Source organism: Moschus berezovskii, chromosome X (assembly GCF_049115385.1).
Source record: "Moschus berezovskii isolate FMDL1 chromosome X, NW_MosBer_1.0, whole genome shotgun sequence".
Lineage (NCBI taxonomy): Eukaryota > Metazoa > Chordata > Mammalia > Artiodactyla > Moschidae > Moschus > Moschus berezovskii.
Window position 1 is genome coordinate 13,991,234 of NC_142488.1, and position 18,529 is coordinate 14,009,762.

The 18,529-nt window shown below is 37.6% G+C and overlaps 1 protein-coding gene and 1 long non-coding RNA gene across 5 annotated transcripts in view; one reads left to right on the plus strand and one right to left on the minus strand.

The window, feature by feature from the left end:
• MOSPD2 (motile sperm domain containing 2) overlaps positions 1 to 18,529 on the plus strand; it is an 87,070-nt gene that overhangs the window by 35,070 nt on the left and 33,471 nt on the right. For all 4 annotated transcript variants that reach the window (XM_088833557.1, XM_055438293.2, XM_055438294.2 and 1 more), the window contains exon 8: positions 8,481 to 8,605. In XM_088833557.1, coding sequence (XP_088689683.1) covers positions 8,481 to 8,605 — 125 coding nt within the window. The remainder of the gene's footprint in view (positions 1 to 8,480; positions 8,606 to 18,529) is intronic.
• The window catches only part of LOC148773226 (uncharacterized), a 35,365-nt gene continuing 33,725 nt past the window's right edge, over positions 16,890 to 18,529 (minus strand). Inside the window, exon 4 of the long non-coding RNA XR_016036789.1 lies at positions 16,890 to 17,044. This is a non-coding gene — a long non-coding RNA (uncharacterized LOC148773226). The remainder of the gene's footprint in view (positions 17,045 to 18,529) is intronic.

Here is an 18,529-nt window from a genome sequence, read left to right on the forward strand (position 1 = left end):
AATTAGTCAAATATAACTATTTGAATGTTGAGTCTTAAGCCAGTTTTTTCACTCTCTTCTTTAACCCTCATCAGGAGGCTCTTTAATTCCTCTTTGCTTTCTGCCATAAGGGTGGTATCATCTGTATATCTGAGGTTATTGATATTTCTCCTGGCCATCTTGATTCCAACTTGTGATTCACCCAGCCCAGCATTTCGCATGATGTACTCTACATATAAGTTAAATAAGTAGGGTGACAATATACATTCTTGTTATACCCCTTTCCGAGTTTGAAGCAGTCTGTTGTTTTCATATCCGGTTCTAACTATTACTTCTTAACCCGCTTACAGGTTTCTCAGGAGGCAGGTGAAGTGATCTGGTATTCTCATCTCTTTAAGAATTTGCCACAATTTGATTTGATCCACACAAAGGCTTTAGCGTAGTCAGTGAAGCAGAAGTAGATGTTTTCCTGGAATTCTCTTGCTTTTTCTGTGATCAGTGGATGTTGGCAATTTGATCTCTGGTTCCCTTGCCATTTCTAAACCCAGCTTGTGCATCTGGAAGTTCTGGGTTCATGTACTGCTGAATCCTAGCTTGAAGGGTTTTGAGCATAACCTTACTAGCATATGAAATGAGCACAATTGTATGGTAGTTTGAACATTCTTTGGTGTTGCCTTTCTTTGGGATTGGAATGAAAATTGACCTTTTCCAGTCCTGTGGCCACCCGTGAGTTTGCCAGATTTTGACATATTGAGTGCAGCACTTTAACAGCATCATCTTTTACTATTTTAGATAGCTGTAATTCCATCACTGCCACTAGCCTTATTCTTAGTAGTGCTTCCTGAGGCCCACTTGACTTCACACTGTGGGATGTCTGAGTCTAGGTGAGTGACCACACCATCATGGTTATCTCAGTCTTTAACACCTTTTTTGTACAGTTCTGTGTATTCTTGCCACATCTTCTTAATCTCTTCTGCTTCTGTTAGTTCCTTACTGTTTCTGTCCTTTATCATGTCCATCCTTGCATGAAATGTTCCCTTAATATTCCCAGTTTTCTTGAAGAAATCTCTAGTGTTTCCCAGTTGATTGTTTTCTTCTGTTTCTTTGCATTGTCCATTTAAGAAGGCCTTATATCTCCTTGCTATTCTCTGGAATTCTGCGTTCAATTGGGTATATCTTTCCCTTTCTCCCTTGCCTTTCTCATCTCTTCTTTCCTCAGCTATTTGTAAAGCCTCCTCATATGATCACTTGACCTTCTTGCATTTCTTTTCCTTTGGGATGGTTTTGGTCACTGCCTTCTGTACAGTGTTACAAACCTCCATCTGTAGTTCTTCAGGCACTCGCTACCAGATCTAATCCCTTGAATCTGTTCATCACCTCCACTGTATAATCATAAAGAATTTGACTGAGGTCATACATGAATGGCCTAGTGGTTTTCCCTACTTTCCTCCAATTTAAGTCTGAATTTTGCAATAAGGAGCTCATAATCTGAGCCACAGGCAGTTCCAGGTCTTGTTCCTGTTGACTATATACAGCTTCTCCTCTTTGGCTGCAAAGAATATAAATCAGTTTGATTTCAGTATTGACCATTTGGTGATGTCCTTGTGTAGAGTTGTCTCTTGGGTTGTCAGAACAAGGTATTTGCTTCACTAGTAAATTCTACTAGACCTATATAGAAGAATCAATACCAACTCTTCTGAAACTCTTCCAGAAAATATAAAACATGTCCCAACTCATTTTATGAGGCAAGTATAGCCCTAATATCAAACATCACAGGAAAAGAAAACTAGAGACTAATATTCCTTATGAATATAAATGAACCAACCTTCAAGAAAGTATTAACAAACTGAATCTAGCAAGCATGTGAATGGTATTGTATGCTATGATCAAGTAGGATTTATTTCAGGAATGCAAAGTTGGTTCAACATATGAAAATAAACCAGGTATTCAACATATTAATAAAGGAAAAACCACATGATAATTTTAATAGACACATGAAACATTTGAGAAAATCCACTACTCTGTCTTGATAACAGCACCCAAGAAACTAGGAATAGAAGGAATAGAGTTGGAATATCTGAAAAGTTAGTGGGGATCACAGTAGTTCACACAAGACTACTCTTATTTCTGATACCAACTGTAATGTAAAGGGGTTTCCAAAACCACCCTTAGGTTTACTACGGTCACTCACAGAATTCACCAAAAGGTATTATACTCAGCTATGATTTATTACTGAGAAAGGATTCAGATGAAAATCAGCCAAGTAAGAAAAACATATGGCAGAATCCAGGAAAGTACCAAATGTGAAGTGCATTACTTTCCCACCATCAGTACGTGACAATGCTCATAGAGTATTGCCAACCAGGAAAGCTCACCCAAACACTGACGTTCAAAGTTTTTATTGGAGCTCCATTACTTAGGCCTGACCAGTTTATCACATGGTTCATCTCAGTCTCCAGTCTCTCCAGAGGTCTACAGATACTATGTGACCCAAAACCCCCAAACTAAATCATATTGTTCCAGTGTGACTCAAGGCATATAGGTAAACAAAGACACTCCAACAAACATGAAGATTACTTCTGAAAACTGAGGATAAAGGCCAGACCTTTCTTTGGGTAAAGTTCATTCTTCACAGAAGAGAATTTCCTCACCCTGATAAAGGACATATGTGTAAAACTTCATCTTTGAAAACCCCCAGTTAGCATCATGCTTAGTAAAAGAATGAATACTTTCCCCCTAAGATCAGGAGCCAGATAAAATTGTCAGCTCTTACCACTTAGATTATCAGGGCACTTAGGCAAGAAAAAGAAAAACCATCCAGACTGGAAAAGATGTCATGCTCTTCATATTTGCAGCTGACATCTATATGAAAAATTTTAAGAAATACAAACCATATACACACAGAAGCCTGTTAGAACCAGTAAACAAGTTCAGCAAGGTGACCTGATGCAAAGTCCATACATGAAACCAATTGTGTTTCTATGCATTAGCAATGAATAACCCAAAATGATATTATGTAATCATTCCAGTTGTAATAGCATCACAAAGAATAAAATACTTAAAAATAATAAAAAGTTGAAGACTCATACACTGAAAACTATAAAATACCACTGAAGGGAATTCAAGATCTAGGTAAGTATTCATGTCTTGTTCATGGATTCTATAGAAGACCTATTAATTACTAAGATGGCAGTACCTCAAAGTTGATTTACAGATTCAATGAAGTTTCTGTCAAAATCTCAACTGCTGCCCCCACTTTTTTTTTAAACAGATTCAGACAAGTTTGTCCTTAAATTCATATGGAGATGCAAGAGATCCAGAGTAATAAAAATAGTCTTGAGTAAGAACAGTGAAATTGAGGGACTCACACCTCTTGATTTTATTAATTTTTAAACTATTTTTAACTGATGATTTTTTTAAATTATTTTTTTCATTTTTGGCTATGCTTGGTCTTCACTGCTGTCTGGGCTTTTCTCTAGTTGCGGAGAATGCGGGATACCCTTCAGTTGCAGTGCGTGAGCCTCTCATTGTGGTGACCCCTCTTGTTGTGGAACACTGGCTCTAGATAAGCAGCCTTCAGTAATCATGGCACGCAGGCTCAGTAGTTTCAGCTTGCAAACTTTAGAGCACTGGTTCAGTAGCTGCAGCACACGGACCCAGTTGCTCTGTGGCATGTGGAATCCTCCCAGGCCAGAAATCGTACCTGTGTCCCCTTCATTGGCAGGTGGATTCTTATCCTCTGCACCACCGGAAAAGTCCATCTCTTGATTTTAAAATTCACTATAAAGCATTAAGACATTGTGGTGTGAACATCATAATAGAAATAAAGATCAGTAAAATAGAATTGAGAGTCCAGAAGTAAATCCTAACATTTATGATTGATTTCTTGACAATGGTGCCAAGACAATTAAGTGGAGAAAGATTAGCCTTCTAAACAAATGATACTGGGACAACTGAATATCAGCATTCAAAACAATGAAGTTGGACCTCTACCTTCCGTCATCTACAAAAATGAACTCTAAATGGATCAGAGTTAAAACTATAAACCTGTTAGAAAAACCATAGGGTTAAATCAATGTGACCTTGGAGTAGACAGTGGTTTCTTAGGTATGACCCCAAAAAAGCACAAGCAACAAAGGAATAGATACATTGTACTTCGTTAATATTGAAAACTTTTGCACCTTAAAGGACACCATCAAGAAGGTAAAAAGACAATTCTCAGAATGGAAGAAAATATCCACAAATCAGACATCAGAAAAGGGACTTGTGAGTAGAATATAGAAATAACTTTTATAATGCAACAATAAAATGACAAGTGGCCCAGTTGAAAAGGACAAAAGATTTTAATAGATATTTTGCCAAAGAAAATATGCAGATGGGTGATAAACCCATAAAAGCTGCTCAACCTCATTAGAGAAATGCAGATTAAGACCAAATGAGATGTTGCTTCACACCTACTAGAATGGCTGTAATCAAAAAGACAGAATAAAGTAACAAGTGTCCATAATGATATGGAGAATTTGGAACCCTCGTACATTGTGGGTGAGGATGTTAAATAGTGCAGCTACTGGAAAAACAGTTGGCCATTCCTCAAAAAATTAAATACAGAGTTATCATGTGACCTAGCAATTTCACTCCTAGGTATATGTCCCAGAGAATTGAAAACTGTGTCTACACAAAGAGTTCTACACAAAGGTTCATAGTAGCATTATTCATAATAGTGAAAAGTGGAAATAATCCAAAGTTCGTCAGTTGATGAATGGATAAACGTTCAGTTCAGTGGCTCAGCCATGTCTGACTCAGTGCAACCCCATGGACTGCAGCACACCAGGCTTCCCTGTCCATCACCAACTCCTGAAACTTGCTCAGACTCATGTCCATCGAGTCGGTGATTGCCATCCAACCATCTCATCCTCTGTCGTCCCCTTCTCCTCTCACCTTCAATCTTTCCCAGCATCAGGATCTTTTCCAGTGAGTCAGTTCTTTGCATCAGGTGGCCAAAGTATTGGAGTTTCAACTTCAGCATCAGTTCTTCCAATGAATATTCAGGACTGATTTCCTTCAGGATGGACTGGTTGGATCTCCTTGCTGTCCAAGGGACTCTCAAGAGTCTTCTCCAACACCACAGTTCAAAAGTATCAATTCTTCGGCATTCAGCTTTCTCTATAGTACAATTCTCACATCCATACTTGACTACTGGAAAAACCACAGCTTTGACTAGAGACCTTTGTCGGCAAGTAATGTCTCTCTGCTTTTTAATATGCTGTCTCGGTTGGTTACACCTTTTCTTCCAAGGACCAAGCAGCTTTTAATTTCATGTCTGCAGTCACCATCTGCAGTGATTTTGGAGCCCAAGAAAATAAAGTCTTTCACTGTTTCCATTGTTTCCCCAGCTATTTGCCATGGAGTGATGGGACCAGGTGCCATGATCTTCGTTTTTTGAATATTGAGTTTTAAGCCAACTTTTTCACTCTCCTCTTTCACTTTCATCAAGAGGCTCTTTAGTTCCTCTTCACTTTCTGCCATAAGGGTGGTATCATCTGTGTATCTGAAGTTATTGATAATAACAAATGCTAATAAACAGCAAATAAACAGATGTTATATAACCATAAAATGAAAAATTATTCAGCCATAAAAAGGAATTAAATATGATACATGCTCCATTACAGATGATCCTTAAAAACATGCTGAGTGAACAAAGCTAGTAGGAAATAGAAACACATATTTATAAAAACAGTTATAAAAATGGGCAAATCCATAAAGATAGAAACTAGATTATTAATGGTTGTCAGGGAGAAAGGAAGATAAGGAGAGATTGCCCATGGGTGGAGATTTCTTTTTGGGTGATGAAAATGTTCCAAAATTAGATAGTGGTAATGAGTTCCACAACTCTGTGAATATACTAAAGAAAAATCATTGATGAGTATACATTAAAAAAGTGAATTTTATGGTATGTAAATTTTATCTCAATAAAAGCTGTTATAAAAAGTCAGCTTTAGCACTTCAGTTACTTTGAAGTACCATAGCTTCAAACATGCCAACTCAGACTTTTTAAATTGAAATTAATGAAAATGTAAATGTTATGTAGAAAATTTTAAACATAATTAGCCAAAGTAAAAATGCAATTTTCTGAACTACTGTTTAATGTTCATTATCATGCTGTTTTATTTCCTGACTTTTTCATTGACACTTTTGCAAATGTAATTCAGGATTTCTCTTTTAATTCCATTGAAATGTGCTTAGGAAGTCATGATGGAAAGAAGGTTAAAAAGTTTATCAAAATGGCATGATAGAACAAAGTTGTAGTTACTAAATGGCTGTGTTTGATAATTTTATTCTTGGAGATTCTATAATATCGTCATAACTCTAAGCTGCAGGGCTTAGGAGAAAGGCACAGAAGTTTAAGGTTAGGGTGGAAAGTCTGGGTCTGGCTCACACACCTAAGAGAAGGGCTTTTTCTTTCTCTTCCTGACTTCCCATTTTAGAAGATTTTTCAGATTGGGGATTTATCAGAGAAGCATAAGGCAAATGACTCTTCCCATACTATTGTACACAATGCAGTTTGATTCATTGTCTGGAAATCTTAGAAGTCGGGATCATTAATGGATTTGTTCAGAGGCCAAAACCATAAGTTTGTTAATGAACATCAAGGTAATTTAATCCTCCAGAATCTTCCTGGAACATTTGAAACCCATAAGGCACAGTTAAAGTATAAATGCCTACAGGGATTCAGTTCAGTTCAGTTGCTCAGTTGTATCCGACTTTGTGACCCCATGGCCTACAGCACGCCAGGCTTGCCTGTCTGTCACCAACTCCTGGAGCTTGCTCAAACTCATGTCCATCGAGTCAGTGATTCCATCCAACCATCTCATCCTCTATCGTCCCCTTCTCCTCCCACCTTCGATCTTTACCAGCATCAGGGTCTTTTCCAACGAGTCAGTTCTTCGCATCAGGTGGCCAAAGTATTGGAGTTTCAGCTTCAGCATCAGTCCTTCCAATGAATATTCAGGACTGATTTCCTTCAGGATGAACTGGTTGGATCTCCTTGCAGTCCAAGGGACTCTCAAGAGCCTTCTCCAGCACCACAGTTCAAAAGCATCAATTCTTCAGTGCTCAGCGTTCTTTATAGTCCAATTCTCACATCCATACATGACCACTGGAAAAACCACAGCTTTGACTAGACACCTCTGTCGGCAAGTAATATCTCTCTGCTTTTTAATATGCTGTCTAAATTGGTCATTGCTTTTCTTCAAAGGAGCAAGCATCTTTTAATTTCATGGCTGCAGTCACCATCTGCAGTGATTTTGGAGCCCAAAAAATAGCCTCTCACTGTTTCCATTGTTTCCCCATTTATCTGCCATGAAGTGATGGGACCAGATGTCATGATCTTAGTTTTCTGAATGTTGAATTTTAAGCCAACTTTTTCACTCTCCTCTTTCACTTTCATCGGGAGGCTCTTTAGTTCTTCACTTTCTGCCGTAAGGGGTTAGAGAATGTGATATAACTATCATGCCATGGAAAAATACATAATAACAGATTTTAGCCCAAACTAACAGAGTACATCATGAGGAATGCTGGGCTGGAAGAAGCACAAGCTGGAATCAAGATTGCCAGGAGAAATATCAATAACCTCAGATATGCAGATGACACCACCCTCATGGCAGAAAGTGAAGAGGATCTCAAAAGCCTCTTGATGAAAGTGAAAGAGGAGAGTGAAAAGGTTGGCTTGAAGCTCAACATTCAGAAAACAAAGATCATGGCATCTGGTCCCATCACTTCATGGGAAATAGATGGAAAAACAGTGGAAACAGTGTCAGACTTTATTTTGGGGGGCTCCAAAATCACTGTGGATGCTGATTGCAGCCATGAAATTAAAAGACAGTTACTCCTTGGAAGGAAGGTTATGACCAACCTGGATAGTGTATTAAAAAGCAGAGACATTACTTTGCCAACCAAGGTCCGTCTAGTCAAGGCTATGGTTTTTCCAGTGGTCATGTATGGATGTGAGAGTTGGACTGTGAAGAAAGCTGAGTGCCGAAGAATTGATGCTTTTGAACTGTGGTGCTGGAGAAGACTCTTGAGAGTCCCTTGGACTGCAAGGAGATCCAACCAGTCCATTCTAAAGGAGATCAGTCCTGGGTGTTCATTGGAAGGACTGATGCTGAAGCTGAAACTCCAATACTTTGGCCACCTCATGTGATGAGTTGACTCACTGGAAAAGACTCTGATGCTGGGAGGAATTGGGGGCAGGAGGAGAAGGGGACGACAGAGAATGAGATGGCTGGATGGCATCACCGACTCGATGGACATGAGTTTGAGTGAACTCCAGGAGTTGGTGATGGACAGGGAGGCCTGGCGTGCTGTGACTCATGGGGTCACAAAGAGTCGGACACAACTGAGCAACTGAACTGAATCTCAGAGGACCTACATGAGCACATACAGTAAGTAAATTGAGAAAGAGAATGAAAGGAATTTAATACAGTGGTTGTCTTTTCCTTCAGCTGCTTTCAAAATTGTGAAAACCTGGCTTGGTCCAGAAGCAGTGAGTTTGTTGAAGTTTACGAGTAAAAATGATGTCCAAGACTATGTCAGTGTAGAATACCTGCCTCCTCACATGGGTGGAACTGTAAGTACAGTACCTAAAACCTGTTTTTAAAATAAGACTTGGTCATGATATATGAGGCTGTATTCTTTCCTCAACAGAAACAGAAAAAATCCTAAGAAAAATTATAGATACTCTAAAATAACCAGTTATAGACATTTTTTATTAAAAATTTTGAATTGTTAAATTATTTTTGAATAGGTCATGTTTTTATATGATTTTAAACTGAAAGATACTCAGTAAAACTTCAGAAACAAGTATTCAGTAAAAAGTTTTTGTAATGTTATGGCTACCATCCTGTTCTCTTCTCTAGTTTAATTTCTTTTTTTTTTTTTATTTCCAGGGATCTGTGTTACCTATATAAAAAAACTATACTAAATATGTAATATATAAGCAACTATAGTATTCATATATATATAATTCTTTTTCCCTCCCATCATGGTTTTAACCAAGTAGTGTATTTATACACTATTGTGTGTGCTGCTTTTTGCTTCACAAAATCTCTTAGAAATCATTCAAAATCATTATGTGATAAGCTGTCTTATTCTTGTTTGTGGCTGCATAGTATTCCACTGTCTAGAGATGACCCATAAATTGTTTAATGAATGACTATAAATCACTTAATTGCTTTTTGATGTCTCTTTAATTTGATTTCGCTTATTTACTGTTGAACAGTTTTTAATTTAAAAGTTAATATATACTATAATATTTTTTTAAATGATCTTACTACTTACAAATAAGAGACCAGAAGTAAGTAGATATGTGTTAAATTTTTAGTACTCCATAGCAATGAAACATAATTGGATAATGACTTTTTTTAAATAAACTGTTAAACCTATGGATTTTGTATGCTCTGGGTTAATTTGATTGATAATACTTCAGTTATTTGACTTTTCCAATCTACTTTGTAGTGGCAAAATTACGTTTAACTAGAATCAAAGGAGTAGCAAAACAAAAAGGTTTTGTGTATCCTTTTCTGTGTTTTCTTTCATTGGAAAAAAAACCTTGAATTGGTAATTTTTGAGGGAAGTTATCCACCTTTTGTTTGTACAGTACATCTGGAACCTATGAGAGACTGGATAAAATATCTGAACCACAATTGACTCTCCATGAGAGTGGTGTATTATACAGAAAGTTCTCAGCAGCTTTCAGCAACCAGCTAAGGATGATTTTAAGAAAAGAAAGGAAGAATAGTGTGAGGTCCCTAGATAATACTTATGAACTGAGACTCAGATTTATTTTAAAAGATATAAAATATATATATCCTTATGTCTGAGACTGTTTCTGGACTATCACAACTGGATGTAGTCCTACAGAGAACTCCATAGTACTTCAACTCACTGCAAAAGAAATTGGGTGGGATGAGGGTAACAAAAATAGAATTATTCTCATATAGAGACATGCACAATTATTTCTTCAGCCAAACTGAACCTTAAAGTGGTTATGAGTATCTTGACTCCTAGACATCTGAAAAACCAAATGAAAAGTCTCTTATTACTGAATGATGGTCATTAAAGATGGTTTCAAAGATGTTTCTTTTTCTTCCCCTAAATATTGAATTATTTCTGTATTTTTTTTACTTTTATTGTCAGTTTCAGGTGTACATCAAAATGAATGAATCAGTTGTACATATTTCCATTCTGTTTCAGATTCTTTTCCCATATAGGTTATTGCAGAGTGTTCCCTGTTCTATATAGTAGGTTGTTGTTATTAGGTTGATGCAAAAGTAATTGCAATTTTGTATTGTTGAACTTTGCCATTTTTTTTAATATATAGATTTTATTGAAGTATAGTTGACTTACAGTGTTTCAGGTGCACAGCAAGGTGATTCAGTTATACAAATACACATTATTTTTGAAATTATTTTCTATCATAGGTTATTATAAGATATTGACTATAGTTCCATATACTATACAGTAAAACTTTGTCGCTTATTGCATATCTATTTTTTAATTAGAAATCGAGCATTCTAGTCATACTAAGTCAAACAGGTGGAATCAAAATGTCATAATTTTTTAGTTAGGCAAAAATTCATTAAGTCTTCTAAAATATATATATGTATTGCACATTTATATATGTGTATACAAAAGTTTTTCTACTACACTTGATAAAGCCTTGAGAAAGAGTATCCAAAAAAAAGAAGAGATGGAAAAATTAGAGAACATAAACTAAATGAAATGGGAATATGAATATGAAATAGAAAAAGTGAAATATAGTAGATAAAAATTAAAAGATCATCATATAGTTGAGTTATTTTTTAACATGACTGCTCATTAGAAACATATCTGGAGCTCTGGAGAGAAAAAGAAATATCTGAGCATTTGTATTTTTCAAAAAGTTTCAAGATAATTCTGATATGCATCTGGATTTTAAAGAGTGATTACAAGTTTTTTCTGTTAAATCCTAGTTTTGCTGATATAGAGGTCTATTATTTTTCTATTGACCAATCATGATACAGTGGTATTAAGTGAGTAATATAATCACAAAAGTAAAAGATGTTTATCAGTTTTCACAGTCAATAGCCAGACAAAAAATAAAAGTTAATTACAATTCCAAGCCATAATGGGAACATGATTAACTTAACAATATAAAATAATTACGTACAATTTGGGAGGGGGGTTCAAGCAGAGTGACGTGGTTGGTAGAAGTGCGTACATGCACATGTTTTCATCCACCCAGCCAGTCTATGTCTTTTGGTTGGTGCATTTAATCTATTTACATTTAAAGTAATATCAGTATGCATGATGTCAAAAGCTTTTTCTGCATCTACAAAGATAATTATGTGGTTTTTATTCTGTTTGTTACTATGGTATATCACACTAATTAATTGGCTTGCCTTGACGAATCCTTGCGTCCCTGGGATAAATCCCACTTGATCATGATGTATTGTTGGATTTGGTTTGCTAGTATTTTGTTGAGGATTTTTGCATCTGTTTATCTGTGATATTGGCCTATAATTTTCTTTTTTTGTGCTTTGTCTGATTTTGATGTCAAAGTGATGATAACCTTTTAGAAGGTGTTTGGGAGTTTTCCTTCCTCTGCAGGAGTTTCGGAAAAATAGGTGATAACGCTTCTCTAAATGTGAGCTATAATTCACCTTTGAAGCCAAGTGGTCCTGGACTTTGTTGAAACTTTTTAAAATCACAGTTTCAGTATCACTTGTTATTGGTCTGTTCACATTTTCTAGTTTGTCCTGGTTCAGTCTTGGAAGGTTGTGCCTTTCTAAGAATTTGTCCATTTCTTCTAGATGGTCTTTTTTATTGGTACTTGTAGTAGTGTAGTAGGAGTCTCTCATGATCCTTTGTATTTCTGTGATGCTTATAGTAATTTCTTTTTCATTTGTAATTGTGCTGATTTGAACCCTCCCTTTTTTTCATGATTAGTCTGGCTAAAAGTTTATCAGTTTTGTGTATCTTTTCAAAGACCCAGCTTTTAGTTTCATTCATCTTTTCTATTGTTTTTGTCTCCATTTCATTTATTTCTACTCCAATCTTTATGATTTCTTTCCTTATGCTAACTTTGGATTTTGTTTGTTCCTCTTTCTCTAGTTGCTTTAGGTGTAAGTTTAGGTTGTTTATTTGAAATTTTGTTTTCTGTGGTAAGATCGCATTGCTATAAACTTCCCTCTTAGAATTGCCTTTATTGCTTCACATAGTCTTTAGATTGTCGTGTTTTCATTGTCATTAGTCTGTAGGTATCTTTTTATTCTCTTTGATTTCTTCAGTGATCCATTGGTTTAGTAACATATTGTTTAGCCTTCACGTGATTGTGTTTTTTTTTCTTTACAGTTATTACATGTAATTTAATTCTAATCTTACAGTGTTGTGGTCAGAAAAGATGCTTCATATGATTTCAATTTTCTTAAATTTACCAAGGCTTGATTTGTGGCCCAAGATGTGATGTATTCTAGAGAATGTTCCATGTGCACTTGACAAGAAAGTGTATTCTGCTACTTTTAGATGGAGTGTTCTGTAAGTATCAGTTGAGTTTCTCTGGTCTAATGAGTCATTTAAGGCCTATGTTCCTTATTGAATTTCTGTCTAGATGATTTGTCCATTGGTGGAAGTGGGATGTAAAGTCCCCCATTATGTTCTGTTTATTTGTTCATTCTCTATTTTTTGTTAAACATTTTATTTTTTACTGGGATATAACCAGCTAACAACATTGTGATAGTTTCAGGTGAACAGTGAACGGCAAAGTCTCCCACTATTGTGTTGCTGTTGATTTCCCATAGCATTTGCCTTGTATATTGAGGGTCTCTATGTTGAGTGCATGTATATATTTATATTGTTATATCTTCTTCTTGGATTGATCCCTTGATCATTATGCAGTGTCTTTGTTTGTCTTTTATAACAGTCATTATTTTAAAGTCTGTTTTGTCTGATATGAATATTGCCACTCCAGCTTTCTTTTCATTTCTATTTGCATAGAATATCTTTTTCCATCGTCTCACTTTCAGTCTGTATGTGTTACCAGGTCTGAAATGGGTCTCTTATAGACAGCATATATATGAGTCTTATTTTTGTATCCATTCAGGCAGTTTGTGTCTTTTCAGTTCAGTTCAGTTGCTCAGTCCTGTCCGACTCTTTGTGACCCCATGAATCACAGCACGCCCGGCCTCCCTGTCCATCACCAACTCCCGGACTTCACTCAAACTCATGTCCATTGAGTCGGTGATGCCATCCAGCCATCTCATTCTCTGTTGTCCCCTTCTCCTCCCACCCCCAAACCCTCCTAGCATCAGACTCTTTTCCAGTGAGTCAACTCGTCGCATGAGGTGGCCAAAGTATTGGAGTTTCAGCTTTAGCATCAGTCCTTCCAATGAACACCCAGGATTGATCTCCTTTAGAATGGACTGGTTGGTTAGAGCATTTAACCTATTTACATTTAAGGTAACGATTGATATGTATATTCTTATTGCCATTTTTAAAATTCTTTTGAAGTTGGTTTTGTAGGTCTTTTTCCCTCCTTTTTTGTTCTCTTCTCGTGATTTAGTGTTTGTATTGCTTTTTATTTTGTGTGTGTAACTATTGTGTATCTATTGTAGTTTTTTGGTTCACATCTCCCATAACGTTTTTTTAATATTTAATTTTTGTTGCTCTGGGTCTTCATTGCTGTGCACGGGCTTTCTCTAGTTGCAGAGAGTGTGGGCTACTCTGTAGTTTCAGTGTGCAGGCTTCTCATTGCCGTGACTTCTCTTGTTGCAGAGCTTGGGCTCTAGAGTGCACAGGCTTCAGTAGTTGAGGCATGTGGGCTCAACAGTTACAGCTCATGGGCTCGAGAGCACAGAGTGGTTGTGACACATGGGCATTAGTTGCCAGAGGCATGTGCAGTCTTTCTGGGCCGGGGATTGAACCTGTGTTTCCTGCATTGGCAGGCAGATTTTTATCTACCGCACCACCAGGGAAGTCTTCCTGTAAGGTTTTGATATAGCAATCTATCTATATGTATATATATACAACATTGTTTTAAGTTGCTGTTTGCTTAATTTCAAATGCATTGCCTATTTTCTGCATTTGTACTCTCCTCACAATTGCCAGTTTTGATGCCATATTTGTGTGTGGATGATTTCCTACTTTTACTGTATGTTTACTGGTAAACTTTCCCATGTGGATTTTCATATTTCTAGGTGTGGTCTTTTTTTTTTTTTAACACCTAAAGAAGTGCCTTTAGCATTTGTTGCAAAGCTGGTCTCGTGATGCTGAATTCACTTAGCTTTTGCTTGTCTGTAATGCTGTTCGTTTCTTTGTGGAGTCTGAACAAGATCCATGCTGGTTAGAGTGTTTTTGGTTGGAGATTTCCTCCCTTTTGTCAGTTTGAATATATCATGCTACTCTCTTCTGGCCTGCAGAGTTTCTGCTGAAAAATCAGCTTATAACTTTATGGGAATTCCCTTGTATGTTATTTGTTGCTTTTCCCTTGTTGCTTTCAATATTTTTTCTCTGTATTTTAATTTTTGTCAGTTTGATGAATGTGTATCTCAGGGTGTTCCTCCTTCAATTTATCCTGGGACTCTCTACACTTCCTGCTCCTGGGTGACTATTTCCTTTTTCAAGGGAAATTTCGGCTGTAATCTCTTCAAATAGTTTCTCAGGCCCTTTCCCTCTTTCTTTCTCATTTCTTATCATTTTTCATTCTATTTTTGTTTGTTCTGCAGCCGTGATTTCTACCATTCTGTCTTCCCGTTCATTTATTCATTCTCTGCCTTAGTTATTCTGCTATTAATTCCTTCTAGTATATTTTTAATTTGTATTGTTTTTTGATTTTTTATTTTTTTTAAAAAATTATGATTTATTTTTGGCTACACTGAATCTTTGTTGTTTTCTGTGGGATTTCTCTAGTTGCAGCAAGCGGGGGCTACTCTTCATTGCAGTACATGGGCTTCTCATTGTGGTGGCTTCTCTTGTTGCGGAGCACAGGCTCTAGGCACACAGGCTTCAGTAGTTGTGGCACATAGGCTCAGTACTTGTTGCTCGCAGACTCTAGAGTGCACCAACTTCAGTAGTTGTGGCATATGGGCTTAGTTGCTCCCTGGCATGTGGAATCTTCCCCAGCCAGGGATTGAACTCATATTGTCTCCATTGGCAGGTGGATTCCTATCTACTGTGCCATTAGGAAGGTCCCAATTATTGAATTGTTTATGTCTAATTCTTCATTCTCTAAATCTTTTATCTCTTTGTTAAACATTTCCTATATCTTCTCGGTCTGTGCCTCCATTCTTTTTGCAAGATTTTGGATCATCTTTACTATCATTACTCTGAATTCTTTTTCAGCTTGATTGCCTATTTCCTCTTTATTTAGTTGTTCTTGTGGGTTTTTATCTTGTTCCTTCGTCTGAAACATACTTCTTTGTCATCTTATTTTGTCTAACCTTCTGTGCTTGTCTTCTTTGCGCAGGCTACAAGATCCTAGTTCTTGTTTCTGGTGCCTGTCAAGGGGTGTGTTTGGAGGCATCTTTGAGCTCAGTAGGGGCTTCCCTGGTAGCTCAGCTGGTTAAGAATCTGCCTGCAATGCAGGAGACCCCAGTTTGATTCCTGGATCGGGAAGATCCATTGGAGAAGGGATAGGCTACTCACTCTAGTATTCTTTGGCTTCCCTTGTGGCTCAGCTGGTAAAGAATCTGCCTACAATGTGGGAGACCTGGGTTTGATCCCTCGGTTGGGAAGATCCCTGGAGAAGGGAACGGCTACTCACTCCAGTATTCTGGCCTGGAGAATTCCATGGACTGTATAGTCCATGAGGTCACAAAGAGTCAGTCACGACTGAGCTACTTTCACTTAACTTCACTTGCGCTCAGTATGACTTGAGGCAGCCTGTCTGATGCTGGGTGGTGCTGTGTTCCTGTCTTGTTGATTGTTTGGCCTGAAGTATTTCAGCTCTGGAACCTGCAGACTGCTTGATGGGGCCAGGTCTTGGTGCCAAAACGGGGACCTCCCTCTTGTAAAGCTCATACCCATCAATATTCCCTGAGGCCTCTGCCACCAGTATTCTTGCCTCCATAGGGAGCCACAGCCAACCTGCACCTCGCCAGGAGACTATCCAAGACCCATAAGTAGGTCTAGACTCGTATGGAGTCATTGCTTTGCCCTGGGGCCCAGTTTTTGAGACCCTGTGTGTACTCTCCAAGAGCGAAGAATCTGTCTTCCCCCAGCCCTGTGGAGCCTGCTCAAGCAGTAGACTACTGGGGCAGTGGTTACAGGGTGTGTGGACCACCAAGGAGGTAGCCCCTCCTGGAGCCCACCAAGGCAAAGGTCAACACATGTTGAAAAAGCCTGCAATGACAACCTCACCTTTTACATGCCTCTGAACAATGGCACTTTGCTTCTATGGCATCCCAGGCTTCTTCCACAACAAATATTCTTGGTTGTAGAGCTCCACCCTCCCATCCCTTCAGGCATTCTCCTCACCACAGGCAGCAGGCTTTCCCCAGGTCTGCTCTCTTCAGACCCAACGTTCCAGCATCCAGCCCGTTTGCATCTGCAGACACATCTCAGGCTGGGGTGCACAGGGTTGTGGCATGGACCACCTGTGGAGGTCTCACTCTGTCCTACCTGCCACAGACCAGTTGCTGTGTTCTCTGAGCCCCTGAAACTCCTCTTCTGTCCCAGCTGATATCCCTGCCAATGAGGGGGCTTCCCCAGGTACAGGACCCTCTCCTCTCTTGCACGTCCCTCCTTGGGGTGCAAGATCCCATTCAGCTTCCTGTTTTTTCTTTCTTTCCTTCATTCTCCCTGGTTATGCAGAGATCTTTGTTGTCCTTTCAGCTGTCCAAAGTCCTCTTCTAGTGTTTAGCATGTACTCTGAGAATTGTTCCATTTGTAGGTGTATTCTTGATGTATTTGTGGGAAGAGGTGCGCTCCATGTCCTCCTCCTCTGCCATCTTGACTCCTCCCCCCGAAGCACTATTTTAAACTTCATGTTTCCTGCTTTCCTCTTCTGAGGCTTTATATTTCACTTTTAAACCTAGAAAAACAAAGTATGGTTCATTTCAAAAAGTGTGTTTCATTTCAGATACTACCCTTGGTTAAAATAACTGTTTGATTGGTTTATTCTGTTAGATAATTTGCCAATACAGTTGTTGTTTCTTAAAAGTAGTTTTTACTACATGCTATTAATTTTATTTTTATGGGTAGAAAAAGGTATTTTATTTCCCTTCTCTGTTGTTGGAGATTTATTTCCTCAGAATTATAGTTATAACATTAATAGGACTACTGTTCATTAAAGTACATTTTTCCCCTAGATAGGTACACACTTCCTTAAATAAAGGAAACACCACCAAAGACTGAAAATTACAACAGCACAATGAAAATTAAAAGTGTCTACTTTTCCAAATCACTGCCACTGCAATTCCCCCAAGCAGTCACTGTTTCAGAGTTTTTCCTTCTTAGAAATACTCAGTCCATTGTTGTTTTTTAATGTAGTCTTTATATGCTATTTAGTATATTATTCTGTTGGGTTTTTTTCATATCATTTATTTTTAGGTCATACCATATTGATGGCTAGAGATCTGATAGATTCTTTAAACCATTGCAGAATATTCCATTGTGTGGATCTAATGATGTATTATTATTCTGTTCTCTTTTAAATACCATTAATTTTCTAATCTGTTACCATTACTAACACTGATTCGGTGAATATTCTCATAACGAATTCTTAATACATGGAAGCAGCAGTATCTGTAGAAGATAAACTCCTTGAATTGAAATCATTAGGTCAGTCGTTAAACTTCAATAGCTGATTTGTGATACCTGTTACCAATTTCCCTGTAAAGAGATTTTGCCTACTTAATGTGTGAGAATGCTTGAATCACATCCTTGCCAACACCACCTATTTTCCTTATTTTAATCTTTGTCAGTCTCAGGTGAAAAACACTTAACTATGGTTTGAATTTTCATTTTTTCATTGTAAGTGATGTTGAACATTTTTTAATGGTTTGAAAGGCAATCTATTTTTTTCTATGAACTCTCCATCATTCCTTTATTCCTTATTTTGCTGAGTTGTTACTCTTTTCTTGTCGATTTTTCTATTTTAAGAAAAAGTGGTTTTTGTTTCTATTATATGTAATACATATTTTCCCAATTATGAACTTTTAAAAAATGTTTTTTTAAGTTTTTTTTAAATTTGTGGTTGGTTGACTTATTGTTTGGGTTTTGTTTGTGTTGCCATTCAGAAATATTTCCCTTTATTTTCTATTGGAGTATAGTTGATTTATAGTGCTTATTGAGAGTGAAAATGAAAGTTGCTCAGTCATGTCTGACTCTTTGCAACCCCATGGACTGCACAGTCCATGGAATTCTCCAGGCCAAAATACTGGAGTGGGTAGCCGTCCCCTTCTCCAGATCTTCCCAACCCAGGGATCGAACCCAGGTCTCCCTCATTGCAGCTGAGTCACAAGGGAAGCCAAAGAATACTAGAGTGGGTAGCCTATCCCTTCTCCAGTGGATCTTC